This window comes from Atta colombica, unplaced genomic scaffold (assembly GCF_001594045.1).
Source record: "Atta colombica isolate Treedump-2 unplaced genomic scaffold, Acol1.0 scaffold238, whole genome shotgun sequence".
Classification (NCBI taxonomy): Eukaryota; Metazoa; Arthropoda; class Insecta; order Hymenoptera; family Formicidae; genus Atta; species Atta colombica.
This window is the reverse complement of record NW_017259336.1, coordinates 1,115,222-1,139,310: the sequence shown is the minus strand read 5'-3', so window position 1 is coordinate 1,139,310 and position 24,089 is coordinate 1,115,222. Positions and strand designations below refer to the sequence as shown.

At 30.9% G+C, this 24,089-nt stretch overlaps 1 protein-coding gene across 1 annotated transcript in view; it reads left to right on the top strand.

The window, feature by feature from the left end:
* Positions 1-16,254: 16,254 nt before the first annotated feature.
* The window catches only part of LOC108688707 (single-minded homolog 2), a 14,602-nt gene continuing 6,767 nt past the window's right edge, over positions 16,255-24,089 (top strand). Inside the window, exons 1-5 of the mRNA XM_018195061.1 lie at positions 16,255-16,444; positions 18,234-18,310; positions 18,494-18,583; positions 18,927-19,148; positions 23,892-24,089. The exon at positions 23,892-24,089 is cut by the window's right edge and continues 10 nt beyond it. Coding sequence (XP_018050550.1) covers positions 16,270-16,444; positions 18,234-18,310; positions 18,494-18,583; positions 18,927-19,148; positions 23,892-24,089 — 762 coding nt within the window. The 5' untranslated portion in view covers positions 16,255-16,269. The remainder of the gene's footprint in view (positions 16,445-18,233; positions 18,311-18,493; positions 18,584-18,926; positions 19,149-23,891) is intronic.

The window sequence follows — 24,089 nt, the reverse complement described above, 5'->3', positions numbered from 1 at the left end:
GTAGCTGAACTAGTATATACTTTTGAAACTTAAAATAAAATATATGTTTGATATGTTTGGCAAAAGCGAAGTTCTGGTGCAGGAATAAAAAAACAGATCTCTTATATCTATCAAAATTTAGATATCATTTTTGCAATAATTCAATAGTCAGCCAGATTGTCAACTGATGTACCTAAAAAAAAAAATCTGAATTTTGACATTTAGAATATAAACATATACATGTTGCTCTTTAATTGGGAAGGAAGATGTAAAGTTAAAAATAAGATATCCCTCAAATGATCAGATTCGCTGCTTCAACTACCTTCTAGTCGAGACTGGCAACGCCGGGTTCGTATACGTCGTCTCTTGGGATCATACGTGGTCAGCACAATGCAAGAAAAACACGGCGAGAGTCGCCCGAGATGAACGTGGTTCCTGGTATCGCCGAGTGCCAGGCGCGTTCCACGCGCGAGTTACACGCGAGTGCATACGGATGGAATTATCTATCTAAGGAATGCGCCGCGCGACAAGAACGATAGAATTATCTGTGTATATGTCGCGTATCGTCATCTGATACATATATCCTGGACAGTTGTCTGTGAGAAAGTAATGAATTGAAGTGGCCCTTATCAGAAGAGGCCCTAAAAAGGGCAGTAGTCCGGAAATTACACGTTTTATTTACGATGTGTTCCTTGATCTCGAATTCTTCTTGCGCAAGAATATAATTGATCCATTTTGCAAAAATATAATTGCCTTCATTCACATCCCCTTAATATTCGATGTTAACTATCCCGATAATTAAATCCCTGAGATTAAAATTCTATTAAAGTAAAATCCACTCACAAAATTAATGAAAGAATAAAACTTCTTTATCTTTTTATTTCAAGCGTTATTATTCTCGTTACAGTCCGTTAATTTAATAATTTAAAATCTTTCTCGAGTTTGAAATTAATGAATTAAATATTTTTTGAACTATAATCGGCCAGTTTCACAATAATTATTCTTCAATTTGATAACAATTGTTCTTTAATTTCAATTAGCACAATTACGAATCATAGCCATTCAGTATTTACTCATTGAATGAATAATTAATTATCCAAATAATATGAAGTGAAACGACCATATACTTTCGGAAATATATTAATACAGACGTCAGCGTATCTGACAAACGTTCTTCTCGCAAATGGATTCCTTAAAGCCGATACAAATACTTCATAATGTGGACCGACGACAAATCGGACATTCCGCCCCCTCGATCGAAATGACGGCGGGGGATGCAATCTGGCGATTCGGTTGTTTGTTCTTTTAGCGCGACAACTACGGCGGCTAACAGCGCAACGTATTTTCGGCATAAACTTCGCGTTGTATGCCGGGACACGCAGTATGCTAATAATTTGGGCCGCCATCCCGGTGATCTTATGTCATCGACGTAGAAAATCGAAATGGGGTTAACGAGGCTGAGACAGCGTGGTATTATACATCGAAATGGACTATACGTTTATATTAGATGTAGTAAAAAGAAATCCATTATTTTTTCATTCAATTTCATGCAAAAATAATGGATTTCTTTTTACTATATCTAATATATTTTTTACAAAGTAAAATATATACGTGGGAAATGTTTATTGATATTTTTAAAAAATTGAATCAAATTTTTTAAGAATCTTTTGGTTAAATTAAAATTATTTCTGAAATGAACTATGTGTTCGTAAATTGCATGAAGAATCTTCGTCAAGGAACATCTCAAGTTAAGAGAAAGTCGAAATGACTTTATTTTGAAAGTTAAATGATCTTGTTAAAAAATTTAACTATTTATTGACGTTAAGAATCGAAGTAAAGTCATTTTTTGTTGATTTGTGTGTTTCTTGGATAGTTAATTAAATTATTAATTAAATTATTAATTCCATTTTGTTTCGGTGAATAAAAGATTTATGAAAAAGTACACATATCTACTCATAGTTATTTATGTTAGTTTTATATATGGAATTGGTCTTTTTCGGAAGCAGAGCTGAAAACATGTATTTGAAATATTTTTATTTAAAAAACAGTATTTATAAAACAATTGCATTTTGTATTTTGTATTTCAAATACTAAGATTGATCATTAATCTTATTATTTGAATTACAAAATACAAAAAACTTTTAAGCTTTCAATTTTAAATACAAAAGTTCCTTACTGACAATACATCTCATTGATTAAGTTCCTAGATTCAGTCGACATCAAATAACGTTCATACAACGAGAATTCATTTCTAATCAATTAAAAACTTCTATTGACGCAATTATTTTTATTTTATCAATAATACAATTAATGACAATTATGTGCTGTCAAAATATTTAAGGGGTCCGGAACTTTTTGTATACCTTGTATATATTAAAATTGGTATAATATAATATGTTAAAATTATATCAGTCCAGTTAGTTTAATATACCTATATTTATTAAATATTTATAAATACGTTCCTTTTATGTATTACCGATTAATAAATTTATTTGTCTTATATAAAATCCCAATAAAACTCAAAAAACTCACAAATTTCGAGTTTTTTTGAGGTGAGTAAATTAATGCCAATCCTGTTGTAAACCAAACTTGGTCAATAAGAAGTCTGTAACTAAAAGTTGATAAGAAGATGCATTGTAGTTATGGATTTTATCGGTCAGCATGACCGATCCGCCGTGAAATGCATATTGCCTTCGTTTTTTGCCAACATTCGCAATCGGTTATAAAAATCCGTAACTTTTATATGTTTCGTTGAAATACAAAATACATTTGTATTGTAAATACTGTTGTCTTAAATAAAAATATTTCAAATATGCCCCCAGCCTTATTCGGATGTTGATTAAATACATATTAAATACACAAAATTATAAATAAATTCACTCTCGAAGTATCCTCGAAAATAAAAAGCAAGTCATAAAATTTGAAATTTATATAAATATATATTACATTTGTTCGTTTTATGTTGAGAAAAATGATTGCTATACCACGAGTATATTTCAAAAAGTGACAAAAGCGGTGCTCTGAAATATAAATTTCAATCAGAAACGTTTCAAAGATACCTTTGTGGAATAGTTCAGATACGTTTTGAAAGATATAGATCTGAAAAGAAGAGTTTAACATAAATCATTGTTGTGTTCCAATTTTACAGTAACACAGCAGTAGCTAACTTCAACAGAAAATGCCTTGATCGTTTCTGTACGTGACCAGTTGAATGCAGAGGAGCGCGAGCTTGCAACTCCACTAGGGCTTAACCTCGATCTCACCTACATTTTCGTCTATGGCGTCGTCCATTCTCGTATCGGCAATGCCAGCCATCCACAGGATATTTCTCGGATTCGTCGTTACGCCCCCTTACCAACTCCCAGTCTCGGGGATCCGGCAAAAAGATAAGGGTGCGCGGGACCGCGGAAGTGCGCACAATTCATCATCCCCTGATCGGTCGAGAGATCCGAGACCGAAACCATTGAAACCCATTCAGCGATTGTGCGACACGGCGGCATCGCGTGTGCCTGCGCATTTTAACGCGCGAAAGTTGCTGTAGGTCGTAAGCTTTGACGTTCACTGGCGAACATCAACAGTCGGCGATTTTTATTTTAAGCCATAAGATTCAAACATTCCGCATTTCTTCATGCTGACGGCAAAACAGAATGATTCCTGCTATTCTGTAATGTTAATCCAAGCCCAAAAAAGAGAAACAAGGGAAACTATTATACTTCTCGTTAATATCATGATATAATCGTATAATATAATAATATCGAGTGTAATCCTGCGATTTTATTTTAAACTTAAAGCTAATTAGAATGGGGATTGGAGTTTCACAGATAAAAGGAAAATAAGGAAGATTCAACGTGGTTTCTTATGCAAACAAAGTTCTTATCCAGATAAACATAATTAAACAAGTACAGAACACACATTTTCTTCAATGTGATTTCAGTCTCATTCGATTTCAACTCGACGGCTGCTCGTCGCTGTATCTATCGTGAATGTAAAAAATAAAAAAATACAAAACACAAAGAGAGAGTAATATAGAATATAGAGGTTGATCGAACGCGCACGTCGCGCAATGGAATTTACGTAGCTCCGGATAACAACGAGTGACAAGCACGTAGTTTCTCTAATTCGAATAACACCAGAGCGCTTCTCCGGTGCACAACACCTATTTACCCTGGTCCACGCGCACTCAATGGAGACACCGCGTCACGGAATCGCGCGCGTGCGGATGTATCATTTCTCACGGATACGCGGCTTCATCCCTCGCGACGGTATTACGATACGAAAATAACGGCCGGCCAGCTATCCCTAGCCGGGGGCACGCGTACAAATCCCGGCAAATATTATCTCTGCCTGTTTCGCGTGCGTACACCCTCTCATGCGTATTTACGGGAAAACTACTCGATGTATATCGACGCGTGGAACGTCCTCCGTCCCGCGCGTCGAGAAATCGCCGCGCCGGCGAGATCCGTCCAAGCGAACACCCGATCCCCGATGGTGCACCCCATCCTGCATAATCTGTATAATGCACCGCCCTGCCGTCACCATTTACTTTCCTTCTCGCATAAGAAATGCTGTGATAAAAATAATAAGTTACAGTCTCTCTACTCTCGGCGACTCACATTGCGCTAACATTTTTACGAGATTTGTAGCCGATTTTTCTTTTGTTTAACGTCACATCGTAAAAACTCTCGATGCTGACTCTTTCGTGTAACATTATGTGTAAAAAATATAGTCACAAAATATCTGATAAACTAAAATAAACAAAAATATATTTCTAATTACGTTCTTAGTTACGTTAATTGATATAATTTTCGATAAAAAAAAAATATTTTTTTTTAAAAGCTAATCTCAAGTAGATGAAAAAGAAATTTAATTCGAGAAGTTTACTTTTTGTAATGATAATTTTTTGCGTCTCATTACGGCATCGCCGTTTGACTACCGTAAATATAATTTATTAGGGATAGTGCAGATAATTTGGAAAATTTTATTTTAAAAAATTTTAAAAATTTCTACAGGAAAGAACAAGTCCGTCGTGCAGGTAACTTGAAAGAAAGTTTAAATTTTACTTTAGAGAACTCGTGGAACGCATGATTGAATTTAACAAAAATACATGTTGTCCCAAGTCATCTACATTTGCAGTATCAAATATTTATACGACACGACGTCGTTTTAGTACTGTTATCAAATGAAAATATTTTCTAATTTTTGGCGATATTTAATTAGTTAAAATACGAAATGACTCTTTCAAAATGTCTCTTTCATACTCATTCTCTCGTATCCTTTTCTTTTCCCAATCCATTAACTCTTCGTGCACGAAGAATTTTTTTAGATAGAACTTTTTGTCTATTTCCACTATTTCGATATACGCAGTAATCGTTATTGAAAGTAATAGCGTTCCTCGCTTCGTACATGCGATTCGACACTTCCGACACATACAGAGCAATCGACGTACCTAGATAATTGCACGTCATTCTTCCCGCTTTCGTCGTTCCCTCTTTCATTCCTCTTTTATCCGAGCAAAAAGAGTCGGGATTTATCCGGACGAGCGCCAGGTGAATCCATGAGATTAGAAGAAAGATCCGTTAATTGGACGACGGGGACAGATACTGGTAGCCGCAAATTGGATTGCCTCATCCTATCTCGCCGCGCTTACTTACTATACCGTCGATATCGATTATAGTCGTAATGGTATGTAATAGCTGTGAAAATCTAGCGCGAACGGCTGGCGATTTTGATAAACGAGGAACAACGAGTGAATGCATTATTGGAAAGCGTTGATTAATAAATCAGAAATTCGTGATTCTCTTTGCATGCGTCGTCGAACATTTTATCCTGCCGCGTAATTTAATAAACGCACGCGACGAAACAATGAAAGCATGCATTCTTGATTATCCGAATATCGATCCGTTATGAAAAGTATTATACAAAATTTGTATAACATTCCTAAATATCAAATTTATTATATCGCTATTTCATTATCTGCAAAAATGTAGTGCGACTGAGAAAATAAATAATAATTATGATATAGATTCAAATAAGTATGAAAGAATAGTAATATTTAATGGAATAATTATTAATGTTTTTGCAATTGTGACGAGATGCCCAGTTTATTTCGCTAATTAGAAACTAAAGTAAGTACATATTTTAATAATCACAAAATCTTGCAGAATTTTCAGGAACCTGTTTGTACAGGTACAATTTGGGAGCCATCATATGGGCTACATGTGTTTTCGATTAGCGCGCACATTTTCCACGTGAATGAACATCAATGGCGTGCACATTTTCCATGTGAACAAACATCACCGGCATTTCTCTTCAATAGAAAAGGAAATAAGAAATAAATAATAATTATGATAGATTCAAATAAGTATATTAAATGTCAGAAATATTTAATGGAATAATTAATAATGTTTTTGCGACTGTGATAAAATTTATTTCGCACTGAAAAAAAAATATAATCCATTTTAATAAATATTTAATTGAATGACTGTCAACTAAATATTTATTAAATATAAAGATATATTTATTTGATACAAGAAATGTTACTTTGATTTAACAATCATTTTTTTTACTGAATAAATGTTTATTTACTTTAATTAAGCAAATGTTTAGTTGACAGTATTTTCAACTAAATATTTATTAAAATTGATTATATTTTTTTCTCAATGCTCTCAGAAAATAAGTATATATTCTAATAATCGCAAAATCTTGCAGAATTTTTAAAAACCTGTTCCATAGGGAAAATTTGAACCATATGTGCCACATGTGTTTCCAATTAGCGCGCATATTTTCCACATAAATGAGCACTGGTATTCTCTCTTTTCAACTTAGATAGGTCTGGTCTTGAAAATGTTTCCTACCTGAAATTAGACGTCAAAATTTGAAATATGATTTTTGAAGAAAGTTTTGAAGAAGTTAAACTTAAAACATGTGTGCAACATCTGTCGATCTACCTGTTCGTTTGGAATGATACTAAAAACTTTTTATATTTCTGCAGGAAAGAACAGGTCCGTCATGAACACATCATGTTCATTTCGAAAACATTACCGTTCATCATACATCTTACATCTAACATGTGTGGTATAATATGAAAAATTAAAAACATTACATAAACTACATTAAAAATATATATGCACCTGCTTATATTGGCGCAAATAATTATATTAATAAATAGTGTTTACATTGTATATAGAAGCATAATCTTATTACGTTCATTTAGATGTATTTAATTAATTTTCAAGAAATTAAAATTAAATATTCCAAATATAATTTTAAAAATGTTAATATCTGTCTTGCATTTTTTAGTAAAAAGTTTTCCTCTCCGACTTGTAGTCATTTTTTTACAAGAAAGACTTAGACTAAGAAAATGTTTTTACATGAAATAACGTCTTTAGCAGCTGTCTGGAACAATCTCAATAATAATGTAGTGTTTAAAAAAATCACAACAACATTTGTATCAAAACTTTCTTTGTAACGTTGGAAAAGTTGAAAAATTATTTTTTTTTTACAAATTTATCCAATAAATGTAATATTTAAAGCGTTTCTAGAAATCTTATATTATTTTATGTTATTAATATTTATTTTATCTTGTGTTATTATCCGAAATGTTGTAAATATTTTATAAATATTTTACTACAGATGTTCTCATGAATATAATAATAATAAAGACAATAAAATCCTGATTTACCTATTTAATAATATATTTAATAATGTACATCCTCCTTGAATTTTTAAATACGAAAAAGTCTCGTATATAAAGTTTTCATAAAGTTATTTCAACGAATATTGATTAAAATTAATTAAATTTTATGTGAACTACCGTGCTGATGCATGTGCGATTGCAAATGCGACAAAAGATTGTATTGAAAACATATCGATAAGGCTTTTTGAGACAATTTTATCAATGAATATAAAAATATTACTGTTTTCTAATTAATTCTCGTATCGTATAATACGTATAGAAAAATTAATTACATTTTATAAAAACGTTTTACGAAGCGCAGATTTTTCTTCGCAACGGAAAACCGGAGTCTTTTACCTTCGTAGAGGTAGCGTTGTAGCAATATAAAATAACGATTACTATTATAAAATTTCTGAAGATCGTTTTTATTATTATCGTTCTTTGGACTTCAGTTTGTTCTCTCGAAAGTCGAAGGAATACAAAAAAATACGTATACATCACTAACAAAAAGAATTTCCTAACCTTCTGAGCTATAAGGGTGGGGCTTAAAGGAAGGGTGGTGCTTTTCCCTATCCTGAAAAGCGGTTGGCTGGGGATGAGTAAGAGTGAGGTAAAGCAGACGTTAGTCAGGATTCAGCAGCAAGAGAGAGTAGCGAGTCACTCCGAAATAAATCCTAGTCGTGATTTAAACGCGTGAAACGAGCAGTCCTTTTTTCGTTTTTCCACGTCGTTTCTGCTAGCATCGACAGATTCTCTTATAATCGTTTGCGATAATAATCTTTTCAAATCTCAGCGCAACATTGATTTATTAATAACACGCATCCGGTCGTCGTCGCATTTTTTAATATACGCGTGCTCGGAACTGATGACTTAAGTAGTTTTGATATGCCGTCGGCGACACGTACTACATATCACAAGTGGTGTCAGAGTTCAACTAGTCGCATTAAGAAAAGTACATACAGCATGGCACAGGAAAATTTGGAACATCGATCGACTGCTGTGAGAAAAAATTTTTTTATCCCAAACTGGAGAGTTAGACACAAACGGACAGAAGATGAGGAAGGTATAACGCAGTTATGTATATCCATCGTAAATATGAATTTAAGTTTTCATTATAAATGTTTAATTATGAACATTATAAATGTTCGAATACGTACATGAATTATTTGAAATAAATTGTTTAAATAAAAGCTTCATGTTCGAAAAATCAAATTTACCTAAATCTGTGAATTTTAATTGAAACGATGGGAGTATAAAAATCACGTGTTATGTTTCTGTTCTTTGTGTAATATAGAAATATTGTGCGTAATATAGAAATAAAATGGAAATCTTTAGTATGAAAAAAGATGAGATATTGAAATTTTTGAAACGTTCGTCGATAAACGTAAAGAAAGACTTGCATAAAAGAATAAGCATAATAAAAATAAGCAAAAATAATTTTTATAAAATTTAATAAGGGCATTTCTCTCATTATAAAGACATTCTAATTCTATATATTAATAATGTACAAATTTTAAATTTATCTGTTTTTTCTGTGTGACTATAAAATACATGAAAAATAATTTTACTTTCATCCGCTCATTTTTTTATTGTAATTTTAATAAATTTTGATACATTATATATACTGTGTCATTATTTCTTTTTAATACCTACTAGTAAATTTGTGAATTCACACAGATTGGCAAAAATTAAATTTTTTTAATCGGAATTATTCAATTGTTCGTATTTAAATAAATGTTTGAAAAGTTATATTTCAGATAATTCAGTATTATATTATTCGGATATTTACGATATATTAATTAATAATTCGTTCCTTTGTGTCGCTACATTATTATAACATTACATTTCTTTTGCAAGAAAATATAAAAATAAATAAAAATGAATCTAACTGAATAAGATAACATCTCTCTTTTTCTTTTTTTAAATAAATAAATAAAATGAAGATCAAAAAGTAAATGCAAATCTGTATATAAAAAAACTAAATTCAATTTAAAAGAAACTTAAATCTTAATCAGTGTTCGCTCCGAAATTTCTTTAATTGGCATTCGCGGATCCAGTATACTTTAAATTAATGTATTTTTTCTGAAAGTTAACATAATTGAATCCTAAAAATTAAAATTCGGAGGAATAAAGTTCTGTGATATAAAATTACAACGTAATTGAAGAAATGTAGCCTAACAAAAAATTGTTTATAATAAGGGATTGGAAGTAATAGCGTTACTTATCGTTCTTGTTTATAAATATTTTTTATAACTTTACATATCTAATTTTAATCCTCGGACAGATGTCGTGATACTCGCACGTAGAATTAAAAGGACTCAAGAATGAAAATATTTGAAAAGCAGTTTTTTATTATAATATATAGTAAATTATTTCAATATGTAGAAGGAGAAATAAAAACATATATCTTAAAAATAAATATCCATTTATTCATTCTCTTTACAATTGAAAAAAGTAAACAACTTTAACTTTCTCTCGCGAGATCCTGCGTCCGTCGGCACGGCGAAAGATTAAGATACATAATCTTATTCCTTGAATTTTGACTTATAAAATGAAAAACAAATCATTCAATTATGTTTTCCTTTCAGGAAAAATATGTTAATTTAAAGTATACTGGACTCGCGAATACCAATTAAAGAAATTTCGGAGTAAATTATTAATTTAGTTAGGATTAATCTAATAACATTAATATATTAATAGAAATATATTTAATAATTTTATAAATATTTAAAATTAATTTTCTTGAAATTGAAAATGAACTTGAAAAATTGTTTACTCGAAATTTTACATTTCAAACGAAACTTTCGATTGTTAATTCCAATATAAATTTATACTATTATAATATATAATCTTCGATATTTAATTGTGACTAATCTTCACTCTCTCTTTTTTTTTAATTAGTCTACGAAATTACACTAATTCTGTAGTAAAAGATCAACTTTACAGTAATGCATACACATGGCTCAGCGCATTACAAAATGGCGTCTCTGGCTAGGAGTCACCTCTAACTTCTATAAACGATTGTTCTCGAAGATCTTGCGATCGCAGTGTAACAATACACAGGTTCCTCCAATGAGGAAGCAGTTTATTCTTGGAGTACAGAGTCACTTTTCCTTGGATCTGTTCATTTCCGACGGTCTGCAATTTTCCCGGTAACGCAACGAGCACGAACGAATGTTTGAGTGCAGTGCGATTTCTGCGAATGTGCGAAAAAAATAACCTACGTTGAGTTATGTATATTACCTTGAAAATGATATTTCCAGGTAGTGAAACAATACATACGTAAATTCGTCGCGATATTACGTAAGGCTTTGGCATTTTGCTAACTATTCAACAATTGATGTTTGAATCAATCATCTCGAGCCAAGTGTTTCATAAATTTGTTTAAAAATGTTTAAATAGATAAATTTTTTCGTGATACACTTAAAAAGAATATGTGATAATATTCTTGTTACAATATTTTTCTCTGCGAAAAAATTATTTCTACAATTTACTTAACAAATTTTAAAATGGGCAAGGTCATTATTGATTCAATAATCTTTCATGTTTGTTAATTACAAGTTTCATTTTTGTTAATTACAAATTTCATGTTTGTTAATTATAAGCGGCAAGATTTTAATTCTATTTTAGAAACTTATTCTTATATTTTGTCTTGAAATATCACTTTTGCATTAAGTGAATTTCATAGATAAAATGTTTATTGTAGAGCAGATAGTAGATAGAACAGATAGTATTGTAGAGTAGATAGTATGATTTAGAAGGATTTAATAATTACATTATTTCAGAGAATTAGTTGAAAAAATTAATTTTTTCTATTTGGAAAAATACACAAATATAAAATCATATTCTCTAAAAGTGAATATTATTACTGATTTCAGTACTATAACTGTGTTGTAATCATTAACGAATATTTATTATCAGAGAAGATTGAAGATACACGTAATTAATATATCACGTGTAATTATGTCCATTTCTTCAATCTGTATAACTTTTAATATACATGGTTACACAGATACTGAAATACGAATACACATTGAAGTGCGTTTCAATCTACAGAAAATAATCTCTAAATTATCAGATTAAGGCCGTACTCCAAAATTCACTTTCAGTGCTGAAAATATATGATGTGAACTGTAGATTTTTAATACTGACAATGAATTTCGGAACACAGCCTAAGATAAAGATTATAACCTCTAAAAGTGAATCAGTTATTATTACTGAAAAACAGTAAATATTTGCTGATGATTATATTAGTTATAAATGTAGCATCTGAAGTCACTGATTCATTTTTAGAGAGTATCGTTTTTATTTTTGTTATATGATTTTTATATGGAAGAGAGAGAGAGAGAGAGAGAGAGAGAGAGAGAGAGAGAGAGAGAGAGAGAGAGAGAGAGAGAGAGAGAGAAAGAGAGAGAGAGAGAGAGAAAGGAAAAGAGAATAATGATTTTTTTTAAATAAACAAGAAGAGTATGCTTCGATACAATGCCTATCTGATAAAATGCCTATCTAAGAAAATCGAGAGATATTGAACATCGGTTGGAACCGTTATCGAAGCAGAGAAGAAGCAGTAAAAAAATGCATTATTCAAGCGAATTTCCATTCGAGAGAAGTCCGGGTAGCTACATCGTTAGGTTGCTCTCTCGCCGGCGCTTTAATGACGGTTTGCTCCCTTTGCTTTCGTTTCTTATAACAAGAAGCTTCGACGTCGTCGTTATGCGGCACTCGCGCCGTATCACTTGCAAATAACGACGCGGTCAAAATCCCTTTCGCATCGTCTGCGCGTTTTGAAGAATACTAGAATACTGGAGAAATTTACTCCACGCTTCTGATTTGAAACGCAAAATATTTTTGAAGGATTTAATCATACAAATATTTGTGTTTTACAGGAATTCTTTTTCGTGTGCACGCAAGGAGATGCATACACGGAAAGAATGATTTTGCTGAAATATCGAAAATTTTAGCTGTGGCTATATATCCGAAAATAACTTTTAGTCAATATTTTTCAATAAAATTACTTACACAGATTTTAAGATGTTTATTTCAGCATTAAATTATTAAGATCTTTTTAAGATACCTATGAGCATCAATATTATTGTTAATGATTCAATTTAATTTGTAATATTACTACTTTAGTTCTGGGACTGCATTTCAAGACTGAAAATTAAATTTGGCGCAGTTTGTAAGATTGAATGTATATACATATATAAAGTCACACCGAATTATTTTAGCATTAATAAAGAGCCAGGTTCACCGCTTTAGGATCTTAATTCCTTATTTGTTATATATTCATATTATGATCTTAAAAGATACTTTATTTGATATTGAAAATATTGGACCATCAAAATAATTATGTAGAAATCTTAATGATGTGCAATGATATACAAAAGTTTCGATTCTGTCAATTTAAGCATTTTCTCCATAATTATTTTTATGGTCTAAACAAAATTATTTTCAAATCTGTATTCGCTAAATTTTTACAGACTCCAACAAAATCGTCCTTATCGCGTAATTTAAGATGCCTTTTATCTTTAATCTAATAAAAAGAAGATGATGGCTTTATAAGGGGCTTCATCAATAAAAATTTCATATAAATATGTTCATAAGAAATGTTTATATGCAAAAAAATTAAACTGCACATAAGTAAAACAGAAAGGAAAACAATATTGATACTTTATTCTATGTAAATTTGCACTTTAGATTTGTATAAAGCTTCTATTAAAATTAATAAAACATTCAATAATTAACATTGTATATTTCTATCTCATTGTATATTTCTATATCAAATTTGAAGTAAAAATTTAATTGAATATTAATATATAATAATTAAATATATAGCCAATTTAATTAAACAATTTGATTTTTAAATATTTTCAAAAATATAATAAATTTAAATATTTTGTTCGATGAGTAATCACGTTTAATATTTTTCACACTCTATAATTTCTTTTTCCTTTATTTCTTGAGATATTTTTATCAAATAGTTACGAGCTCATGAAATTAGCCTAACATAGAATGTAGCGGTGGTGCACGACTGTCCGAGTGCAAATTTTTTACCGATTTATACTTTTGAAATTCGTCACGCGCTCGCAAAGTTACGGGAAATTAAAAAAAATATTCGTAGTCCCAATTTTAACGGGTTATATGCGATGTGTCCATAGAGACGATTCTATTTCATCTGGGAAAAATGTAATTCAGCTTGGAAGCTTTGAACGTGATTTCGAAATAAAGTCACGACCGCCAATATTGCAAGACAAATAATTGCGCCTGCAAAATTCCGATCTCTACGAGGCCAATGACCTTTCCTGTTATCCAGAACGATTTTCCATAAAGCATAAAAAGTTGTATGAAATTTTTATCGCCTGCATCAGCAATGTCGCAGGTATAAAGTATTATATTCACATTAGTTTGAGAATAAAGCAAATGTAACGGATATAGGCAAATATGAAATACATTTTAGAATTGCGAGAAAGGTGTGACAATTTTATAGGACTCTATACATAATAAATACAAGGACGCAATATATATATTTTCCAATCGATTATCGGTACTGCCAGGATATGGAATGTTACGTCGGCATTTCTGTCGGCGACATTAACGATGACGAATTGCGATTACGACGAGCGTAGAGATCGAACTCTCGTGTAATTAGCTGCGTAGCGGAGTTAAGTTATTTCAGCTGGGCATGCTGATAATGCAAGTATCTTACATTGTCGTTTGTGCAATTCGCGGTTTGTGTTATTGCTGCATCGATTTTATATGCACGCGCGTAGGTCGCGCATGCCTAACCCCTCTGATCGCGCGTGCGAATCCCTAATGCCACTCTTGACGTATTAAGTTCTATCCTTAAAACCGACATGCGTACATACGCGCGATAACATCAAGGAATTACGAGTTACCTCAATTTTGTTCAGGTGTTCTCTTTAGGAAATGTAAGTTACATATTATAAAATAAGTTATGAACAATTTTATGTATTTTTGTAAATTTAAAAACAAGTTATTATAAATGTAATTTGAATAATATATTATTTTTTGAAAGAATAGAAAACTCCTATTTTTTAGAAATTAAAGTAGGCCCGGTTTTTTTAATTAATTTTCTAATTAATTTGTAGTTAAACTTAATAATGTAAAAACTATAGTGAGTAACTATAATTTACTTTTATTTTTTTAGATGTGGTTATAATCATTGAACTGATGCTTTTGTAGTGAGTAACTTTTAAAGTTGCCATACTACAAAATTATCAGTTTAGTATTAATCATATGGGAGCATTTGACACATGTGCACTGATTACGGTTGCCAGGTCTCTAGATTTTGACTGGAGACTCCAATTTTCGAGACCAATCTCCAGTTCTTCAGCAGACGGGAAAAATCTCCAGTTTTTCGCTCGCGTGGGGTATATATTTATTAATTAATTGCATATTTAAATTACGTGGAAAATAATAAGAAAGTCTGTGATTATGTTCGCAGTTTGTGTTATTTTATGAATAATAAAAAAGTTTGTAATTGTGTTCGCACTCTATGTAATCTTATAATAATAATAAAAAGGTCTCTGTAATTGTATTGACACTTTATGTTGATCAAATATTAATAACAAAAAGAATGTTTATAACAGTGGTAAAACGAATTAAACCCTGCACCTTTTTTTCTCTTTTTTTAAAATGAAACAATCGGCTGGCCTCCAATCGAAATATGAAATCTCCAGCGCACGGACTTTCAGGCTCCAAGCATACAGTGCTCAGGACCTGATAATCGTGACACTGATTTCTGCTCTGATTCAATTCATTCAGTCCGTAAATTCAGCACTACACTGGGTCAGTTTTCATCTGCCGAATATAACAATCTGAACCATCTGAACACATTGATACAGTGCACACATAAACCGAATGTGTGGCACTGAAAAAGTTTGCACTTAGTGCGCACTAATACAGTCTTTCGAATTCGCTAATAGCTAAAAATTAATTATAGCTAGAAAAATACAATTTTTATCATCAGATTAAATCTAATCACAAATCACAAATCTAATCACAAGTTAACTGAAAATGAAAAACCTGACTTGAAGTGCTTTAATTTCTAAAACTATTATCATCAATTAAAATTATTTATCAAATTAAGTCAGGTTAATTCTAAATCACAACTAGAAAATAAAAAATCGGGCCTTAAAATTTGAAAAATCTTTAAAACTTAATAATAGATAAATGAATGAGAAAATTTGCACAAAAGTAAATAGTTTAATTAAATTTAAATTGAATTAAAATTTTTAAAAACTAAATATTGTTAAGAGATAGAGAGAGAGATAGAGCAGAATAAAAGAAGCTGCGTTTACTTATCTATTTCTATATGAGGATTATAATAATACTTTATTATAATTATTTTAATTGTAGAGTATTATGCAACTAATAAAATCCTAATAAAATCCTAATAAAATAAAATCCTAATAAAATAATTAGATTTTTTAAATATATATGTATGTTTAATAAAAATTATTTTTTTCTATTTTGTAGACAGCAACTCTTCCTCGGATACATTGGATTTGAGCCCGCATCATCATCATTATCATAACAACAATTCAAACGGCATTGCTAACTCCACCACGTCCGGTGGTCTACAAGAAATCGAGATGAAAGAGAAAAGCAAAAACGCAGCGCGATCGCGTCGCGTTAAGGAGAATCAGGAGTTTTTCGAGCTGGGAAAGCTTCTGCCACTTCCAGGCGCCATTACTACGCAACTGGATAAGGCCAGCATTATCAGACTAACTACCAGTTATCTCAAGATGAGAGCCGTTTTTCCTCATGGTAACGAATATGCCTATTTGGTAAATCTTGCTTTTATTTGTTATAATTAAGTCTTTTATATTAAGCGATCAATTAATGATTGATGAATAACAATATATTTACCAGCATAAGTTACATTACTTATTTAGCAAAATCAATTTAAACCAATCAAAATGATTGTGTTATCCAAATTGCAAAAATTAAAAGTTAACAGCCGCAAATCAGTTTGAGTTCTTTTTTATTTCATCAATTGTAAGGCTGGTTACTCATGAATTTAGCAACCGGACTCTTACGCGTAAAGGGCAAATAGTATCGGATGAGATGGATGTGATTGCGCACTTAATGCATTGTTAGTCCCCGGCGCTTTGTAAGCAAAGCATGGGGGCCGTTATAGTGTTACAATGGCCTCCCCAGTTCGATTCCCCCTCTCACGACATCGGCGAATTGAATTTCAAGTGGCTGCATCCCTCTAGAACGACCGTCCCGTCTCTTTATTCGGAGAAAAAGAGACACGGCATCCTCACGATGACACTTTTAAGGGCGCTTCCTTGCGCGCTTTATCGAAAGCGAGCGTGAAATTTTTCGAGAGGCCGATCGTCGTTGATTATTATCACAAGATTAACCCCTTACAATTCGAAACAATTGTAGAAGTAAATCAATTGATTAAAACAGGGAATAATGTCGATTTATTAATTGTATGATATAATGATGATTTCTATGCAACAGAGATATTTAAAGATAATATCGATATTATTCGTCAAATCTCCATTGGATCCATTTTTAACGGTCCCTCACACTAGCCTATACTTCACACTCGTTATATTGAATTCCAATGATGTAAAATTTTTGATGCAACGTAGCGATAGCAAAGGACTTTGAACCAAGACTGTTTCTCTCTTCGAGATAGATCGAGCTGTCTGTCAAACACACGCCATTGTACATTGATATAATAATAATAAAGATCGTAAAATCTGACACGTGTCGTGTATTGAAACAGCGTGATCGACAATTCTTCTAAGGAATGTGTTGATAATCAAACTTGAGGAAAATATATTCCAGAACATGACGTTTAAAACGTTTAAATTCAAATATGAATACGTGACATGTGACATGAGAGAATGTGATTCTCGAAATTTATCAAGTATGAGAGCGAATTTAATTTAGAATTAAATTTGGACTTTTTCAAATACTAACGCATTTTTTTTATGCGTTTCGATTATTCAAAAAGCGTTTTTTAATTTGTTCTCGTTCTCTTGCTTATCTCTTACTTTTTCATTTGTTAACGTGTCTCCAATAATATTTAAAAAAAAATGGAATAAAAACTTCATTGGTAAAAAGACAATCCACAATTTTCGCAAACTCTTATATGACAGAAAATGTTTCTGTTATATTACCATAATTAATGTATAGACACGTTTATTGTTGTACAATAGATTTAATTATATATTATATATGAAATATATAATCACGAACATTCATATCGGATAGAAAATAAAAAAAAAGATCGGAATATCGATTTAATTCTTATGTTTCTTTTTTATTTAATATGTTTCTTTTTAATATAAATGTCAAAAATTCCCATATTAAAAAATCTATACAAAAAGTAAAAAGAACTTCAATTTATAAGAAGTCAAGTATTCATATAAATTATTACTGTAATTATAATTTGAAAAGTAAATTTTACAAAAATTATGCAGACGCAATAATCAATACATTTTACTTAGAGAAAGTATATCTTCCAATGGGCGTATTTTTACATTCAATATTAAAAGCAGAAGAGAAGACTGATTCCTTCGAATTAATTTTTCAGGTCTAGGAGACGAATGGGGTGCTGCGCCACCGCCCAAAGAGACTACCATTAAAGAACTCGGTTCGCATCTTTTACAAGTGAGTGATTTTTATTCATACTCTCACCAATTCATAATGCAAATATCTAGTATACATTTATATTTTCTGCTGAAAATTTAACGGCTAAAAAGTTTAACGACTTGAAAACTTGCTTATTTATTAAATTCATGTGAAAGTAATTCATAAATTAACTTCATGATAATGAATTGTTTTTAATTGCAGACACTGGACGGTTTCATCTTTGTCGTGGCACCGGATGGAAAAATTATGTACATAAGCGAGACTGCTAGCGTACACTTAGGTTTGTCGCAGGTGGGAGATATCCTCTCATTTATTTAACTTAATTAATAATTCAATTTTGGCAATTTTTTTGAAGAAAAAATGTATCAATATTTTACACAATTATTTGCATGTTTGAATAATTCAATTATTTATCTTTAAATATATATAATATAAATATGAAGAAAAAGAAGAAAACAAATGTTGTGTTGAAAATATATATTTATACATAATATTTGATCGAATCTTTTTCGCGCAAAATTGTATTATTATGTGTATCATATTATCACATCCTATGCATGTTATATTGCTATATCAGGTAAGGAAAATTCGCATTAATCCGGCAACTATTGACGGAAATTGTTCGTATGTGCAGGTGGAATTAACGGGAAACAGCATATTCGAGTACATTTATCCGGAAGATCGCAACGAGATGGTATCCGTGTTGAATCTTCCGCAGAGCCCAGCGGATCTAGCGGGTTTCACTTTCCCGCCACCGAATTCGCGAGGTGAAATCGAGCTGGAACGTGCCTTTCTCCTCAGGATGAAGTGCATCTTGGCGAAAAGGAATGCAGGCCTTGTTACGGAAGGATATAAGGTAAATAAACAAGAAAAGTAAAAGGAGATAAATTTTTACAAAAAGATGGATCACTTGCAATCTAGTAAATTACTAGAATTTCACAGAACCTAGAATTTTGAGTAAATTATTAGATCACGAACTAGAAGCGATCTAGCATGCAAAATAGCGTTGTATTCTTTAGACTTAATCAATTTAGAATGATTGAAACAAGTTTGAATTCCACGCATATTACACTGTTAAATCTATAATGTCAAATTTAACCCAATTATTGTTATTTTATATTAAAACAATGGTTATATTTGTCACTATGTCAAATTTAATCATTTTAGTATAATATATATTTAGTAGAAGCAGTGACGATTTACTTTAAGTTAAGTTTGATACTATAAGTAGAGATTTAACAATGTGCAATTATTTGTAATATTATAATTTTACTTATTATACTAAAGATAAAATTATATTATAGTAAAGATAAAATAAATGCTAAGTATAAATAAGAAATATTTTACAAATCTTATTTGTTCAAAATACAAATTAAAAAATTAAAATAAAAATCACTTTGTAACTCCGAGAATAAATTAAATATAATTATAAATCAAATATAAATATTGTATATAAATATATTAAGCTTCCACGGTTAGCGCGTAAATACATTTAAAAACGATAGGATATAATTTGCAGTTAGAACAGTTAGAGTATACTTATACCAACAAGGTTAACTGCAAAGTTAACTCTGAATAGTACTTTCCAGTGTGGTAGTCAATGTTGATAATTTGTACTTGACTTCTACATTTAAGAGGACTCAAATCCAGAGTTTCCAGTTAACTCTGTTGGTAAGTACATTCCAATTGCAAATTATATCTTATCGCTTTCTATCATTGTTAAATCTATAGTGTAAAATTTAATCTATTTTAAGTCGCCACTGTTACTAAAAATACATTGTTATTTTATACTAAAATAATGGTTAAATTTAACATTATATGATTACAAATTTAACCATCGTTTAGTATAAAATAATATCAAATTTAACTTAAATTAATATCAATATCAAATTTAATTTAAATCAAATTTATTAAGTTAAATTTAATATTGATATTGTAGATTCAGTGTAAATATATGTATTTATTATTTACACATACAATCGCAGAAGCTCATATATATGTAATTTTTTATATTTGACAAATTAAAAATTTTTAACGATAATATACAAGCTTATGACAATAATTATAAAAATGAAACAATGATCATTCTTTATAAAAACATGAGAGAAAGAGAGTAGAAAAGAGAAGAAAAAGGATTATTATTAAATATAGTTTCGCTGTTTTATAATCCGAGATTTATGACAGATGAAAACAGATTAAAGAAAGGAGTATGAGTTGCGACTAGTATTTTTATATCATATGTATACAAAATCATAAAAGATATAAATATTACATAATAGATGATCTGATTGACTAAGTAGGGTTGTAATTGTTCCAGTCACGTTCAGTTCAAGTCAAAAAGGAAGCAATGGATTGAACGAACAGATGATAAAAGCTTGCATCTAATCTACCTAAGAAAACATTTTATGCTTTTGATATATTTCTCTTTCAATCTTTTTCAACAACTTATTGATAACATATGTTTATAATATATCAATACATATATGAAATATATTTAGATATCAAATTAAAACATATCAATATATCAAATATCAATATTTTACAAAAAAATTTAAAAAGAAAAAATCACATTGTATTTAAATCTGTATTTAAAAATACAACAAAATGTTGTAATATCTATATTGTTCTAATAAAATAATAAATAAAAAAGATAAAAATACAATAGAACACAAATTATAATAAGCTTCACATTAATTTTTTAGCTTTATTATCTTATAAATCAATTAATCTTTAAAATTAATTAAATAAATGTTTATTAATGTTGTTCACAAATCCTTAATTAATGAATTAATTAAAAAAGGCTTGTTTTAAGTATTATAGGTATATAATGTTAATGTGTTAATATGTTAAACAATGTCATATATTATTATATTATATCACTATATGTATACGTGTGGAACTTCACATTTGAAAGATAAAGTCGAGATGCGATAAAAATAATTTTTTTTCCATTACTCTCTTTCTCTCAAATAAGCTATAAACATGCGTGCAATAGTAACAAGAATCAATTTCAATCAATAAGTTATATTATCGAAACTATTAATCAGATTTATGCAATCCACCGTGCAAATGCGAAAAATCGCATATAGACACTAATCCCGATTTATGAACGGTGACGCCTTAATTTTCCGAAATCGAGTAAAACTGTCCGCATTAACTTCCCTCGTGTATCGTTAAACTTTCGACATATGCTCGGGCAATAACGGACTATTGTTCTGAGACGAAGGGAGATGACAAGAGGAGGTGAAGGGACCTGCGATGTACCTTACACTTGCTAACCGAGGAAAGCAATCCTCGTAGAGGAAAATGTTTGACAAATAGCGTTCTGGCCGCAGTATCACGATGATGTTAACCCTCAACGAAATCGCGCATAAAGATCCCCAATGGTGTCAAGCATAGTCATGAATGCAACCCCTACGAGCTGTTAGATCAACCGAAAGAGCCTTGGGACTAGGGCGAATTTATCCCTATGGTACTTACACGCACAAAGACGGATTGTAGTTGGCTTTTCTTTTGTCGATGCGCGAACGGAAATGTTCAGATTAACAATTGCGTGAAATTCGAGAGAACTTGTTCCGAGTGCTTATCTGAAGATAATTTCGATAAGTCTTTTAAGAAAGATATTATAAAGCCTCGGTCACCTTTGATCTCATAATACAACTTATTTGCATCTGTTTCCATTTTTAAGACTGCTAAAAAACTTTGGTGTAAAGATAAAGTTGAGAGGGAGTTATTATTAATTTGGGCATTACTATTAATTCAAGACAATTCTTATATAGCATAGATATTTTTGGCAATATTGCAGCAAAAAATTCATAAATATCTATCACGTATTGGGGAGAAGCCTACGAATTCCGCGGTTTGCTTTTTAATATTCTTTTTGTGTCATATTTTTTTTTCATTTAAGTAGACATCACTTGATGTGAAGAGATGCTGATGAAATAATCTAATGCTGCGTTCTGATTGGCGCTTACAATACGAAACTATACAAGAAAATTAATACCTGACCTATCAGAGAAATCCAATAGATAAGCGTAAGCTATAGGACAGCCACCTATAGGAACTGTCGTGTTCTGACGTATTGTACTGAAAATCTATTTGTAACATGAATTATAGATTTATATTATTAATACTGGTAATATATATATATCAGAACAATTTCCAGCTTAGCAATCAGCAAGGTTACCAACACAAACAATCAATTTATGCATGCAATTCAACAAGCAAAAATGTATCGCATGCTTTAACTTGCTTTGTTCAACCAAACACGTGTGCGCGTGAATTTGCTACCGATGTGAGATTATGAGTAGTCGATCGCCCTCGTGTCAAACTTCTGCTCTTCTTTCGAAACTCCCTTCGAGTCCTTTTCACGTCACAATGCGCGCCGATGTACTAGGATTGCATACGAGGTGATATATGCAACACGGGCATAATAAGGGGCTTATTTGCTTCACAAATTCGCCCTGCACTTGAGACCGGAGCGTGACGTTCAGCGAATCTTTTTTCGTGTCATCAGTCATTCAATTAAACAAGAATTGTTAATTTACCGTTGTTCCACGCGAGTCTCCGTACTTCAACCGCGGCGAGTGAGGGAATCGCTTGAGTGTTGTACTTTACACACTCGGCCAAGAAATAACGTCGCGAATGCATCTCGAACCGCGAGTATGCATCAATAACGCTTTATGCACTCTAAGAATATTTATTGGAATAGATGACACAAAAAAAAAATAAAAAGATATTCAGATGTTTTACTCAAAAGAATTGTGTTAATATGGCACACCGGTTTCTTTTTTCCCATTTTTCTCAGATATTATTCAAAGTTATTTTTAATCGATGTTAAAAGATATATAAATAAAATTTCAATTAAAAAAAATTTGTGAAGAGTAATACTACTTCTGTCTTTCTACTTTAAAGTGGATTCTAATTCTAAAGAGGGACAAAGAGTAACAATTGAGCTAATCTTGAAAAAGAGTGAGATTTCACTCTTTAGAGTTAGATTCTATTCGAAAGATTTTAAAGAGGTCGCTTCTGATTTTATATCATAAGAATATATTATATAGCATGTCCCAGAAGGAAAGGTCAATATTCTGAGAGATATCAGTCTGTTCATATGTGAACGTGTGGTTGAATGGTTTTCGAGATTGAATATGCAGTTGCAAAATTACTGTTATAAGAAGGAGATATTACATATTTTTTCTAATAATTCATTTGTGTTATTTAAAATAACACATTTTTACAATAATTTTTAAAATTAATTTTGTAATTTTATAATAAAATTACAAAACTTCTATTGTTAACATCAATACATTCAGAAGAGAACACACATTTATATGAACATTTTTATCAAAAATAACTGCTACTCCCAGAATATGATCTCCTGGAACGCCCTGTATATAATTCATGAATAGAAATTTTATGAAATATAAATAGTACAAAATTAAATAAAATGCTATCATTTCAAAATAATATCTAATATATCTAATTTGGAAGATTCAAAATTATAAAACAAAATTATATACTTATATAATAAAATTATATGAATATAGTCTTTGAGAAACGCAAAGCATATATTGGCAACCATTTTGATTTGGTGTTTCAGGTCATACACTGTTCTGGTTATTTAAAGTGCATCGTAGAGGCTCCCATTGGATCCGAATACGAGGACGGTGTTGGACGGTGCATCCGTAATGTCGGTCTAATGGCCGTCGGTCATTCATTGCCTACAAGCTCCATAACCGAAATTAAATTGAACCATAACATGTTTATGTTCAGAGCGTCACTTGATCTGAAACTCATA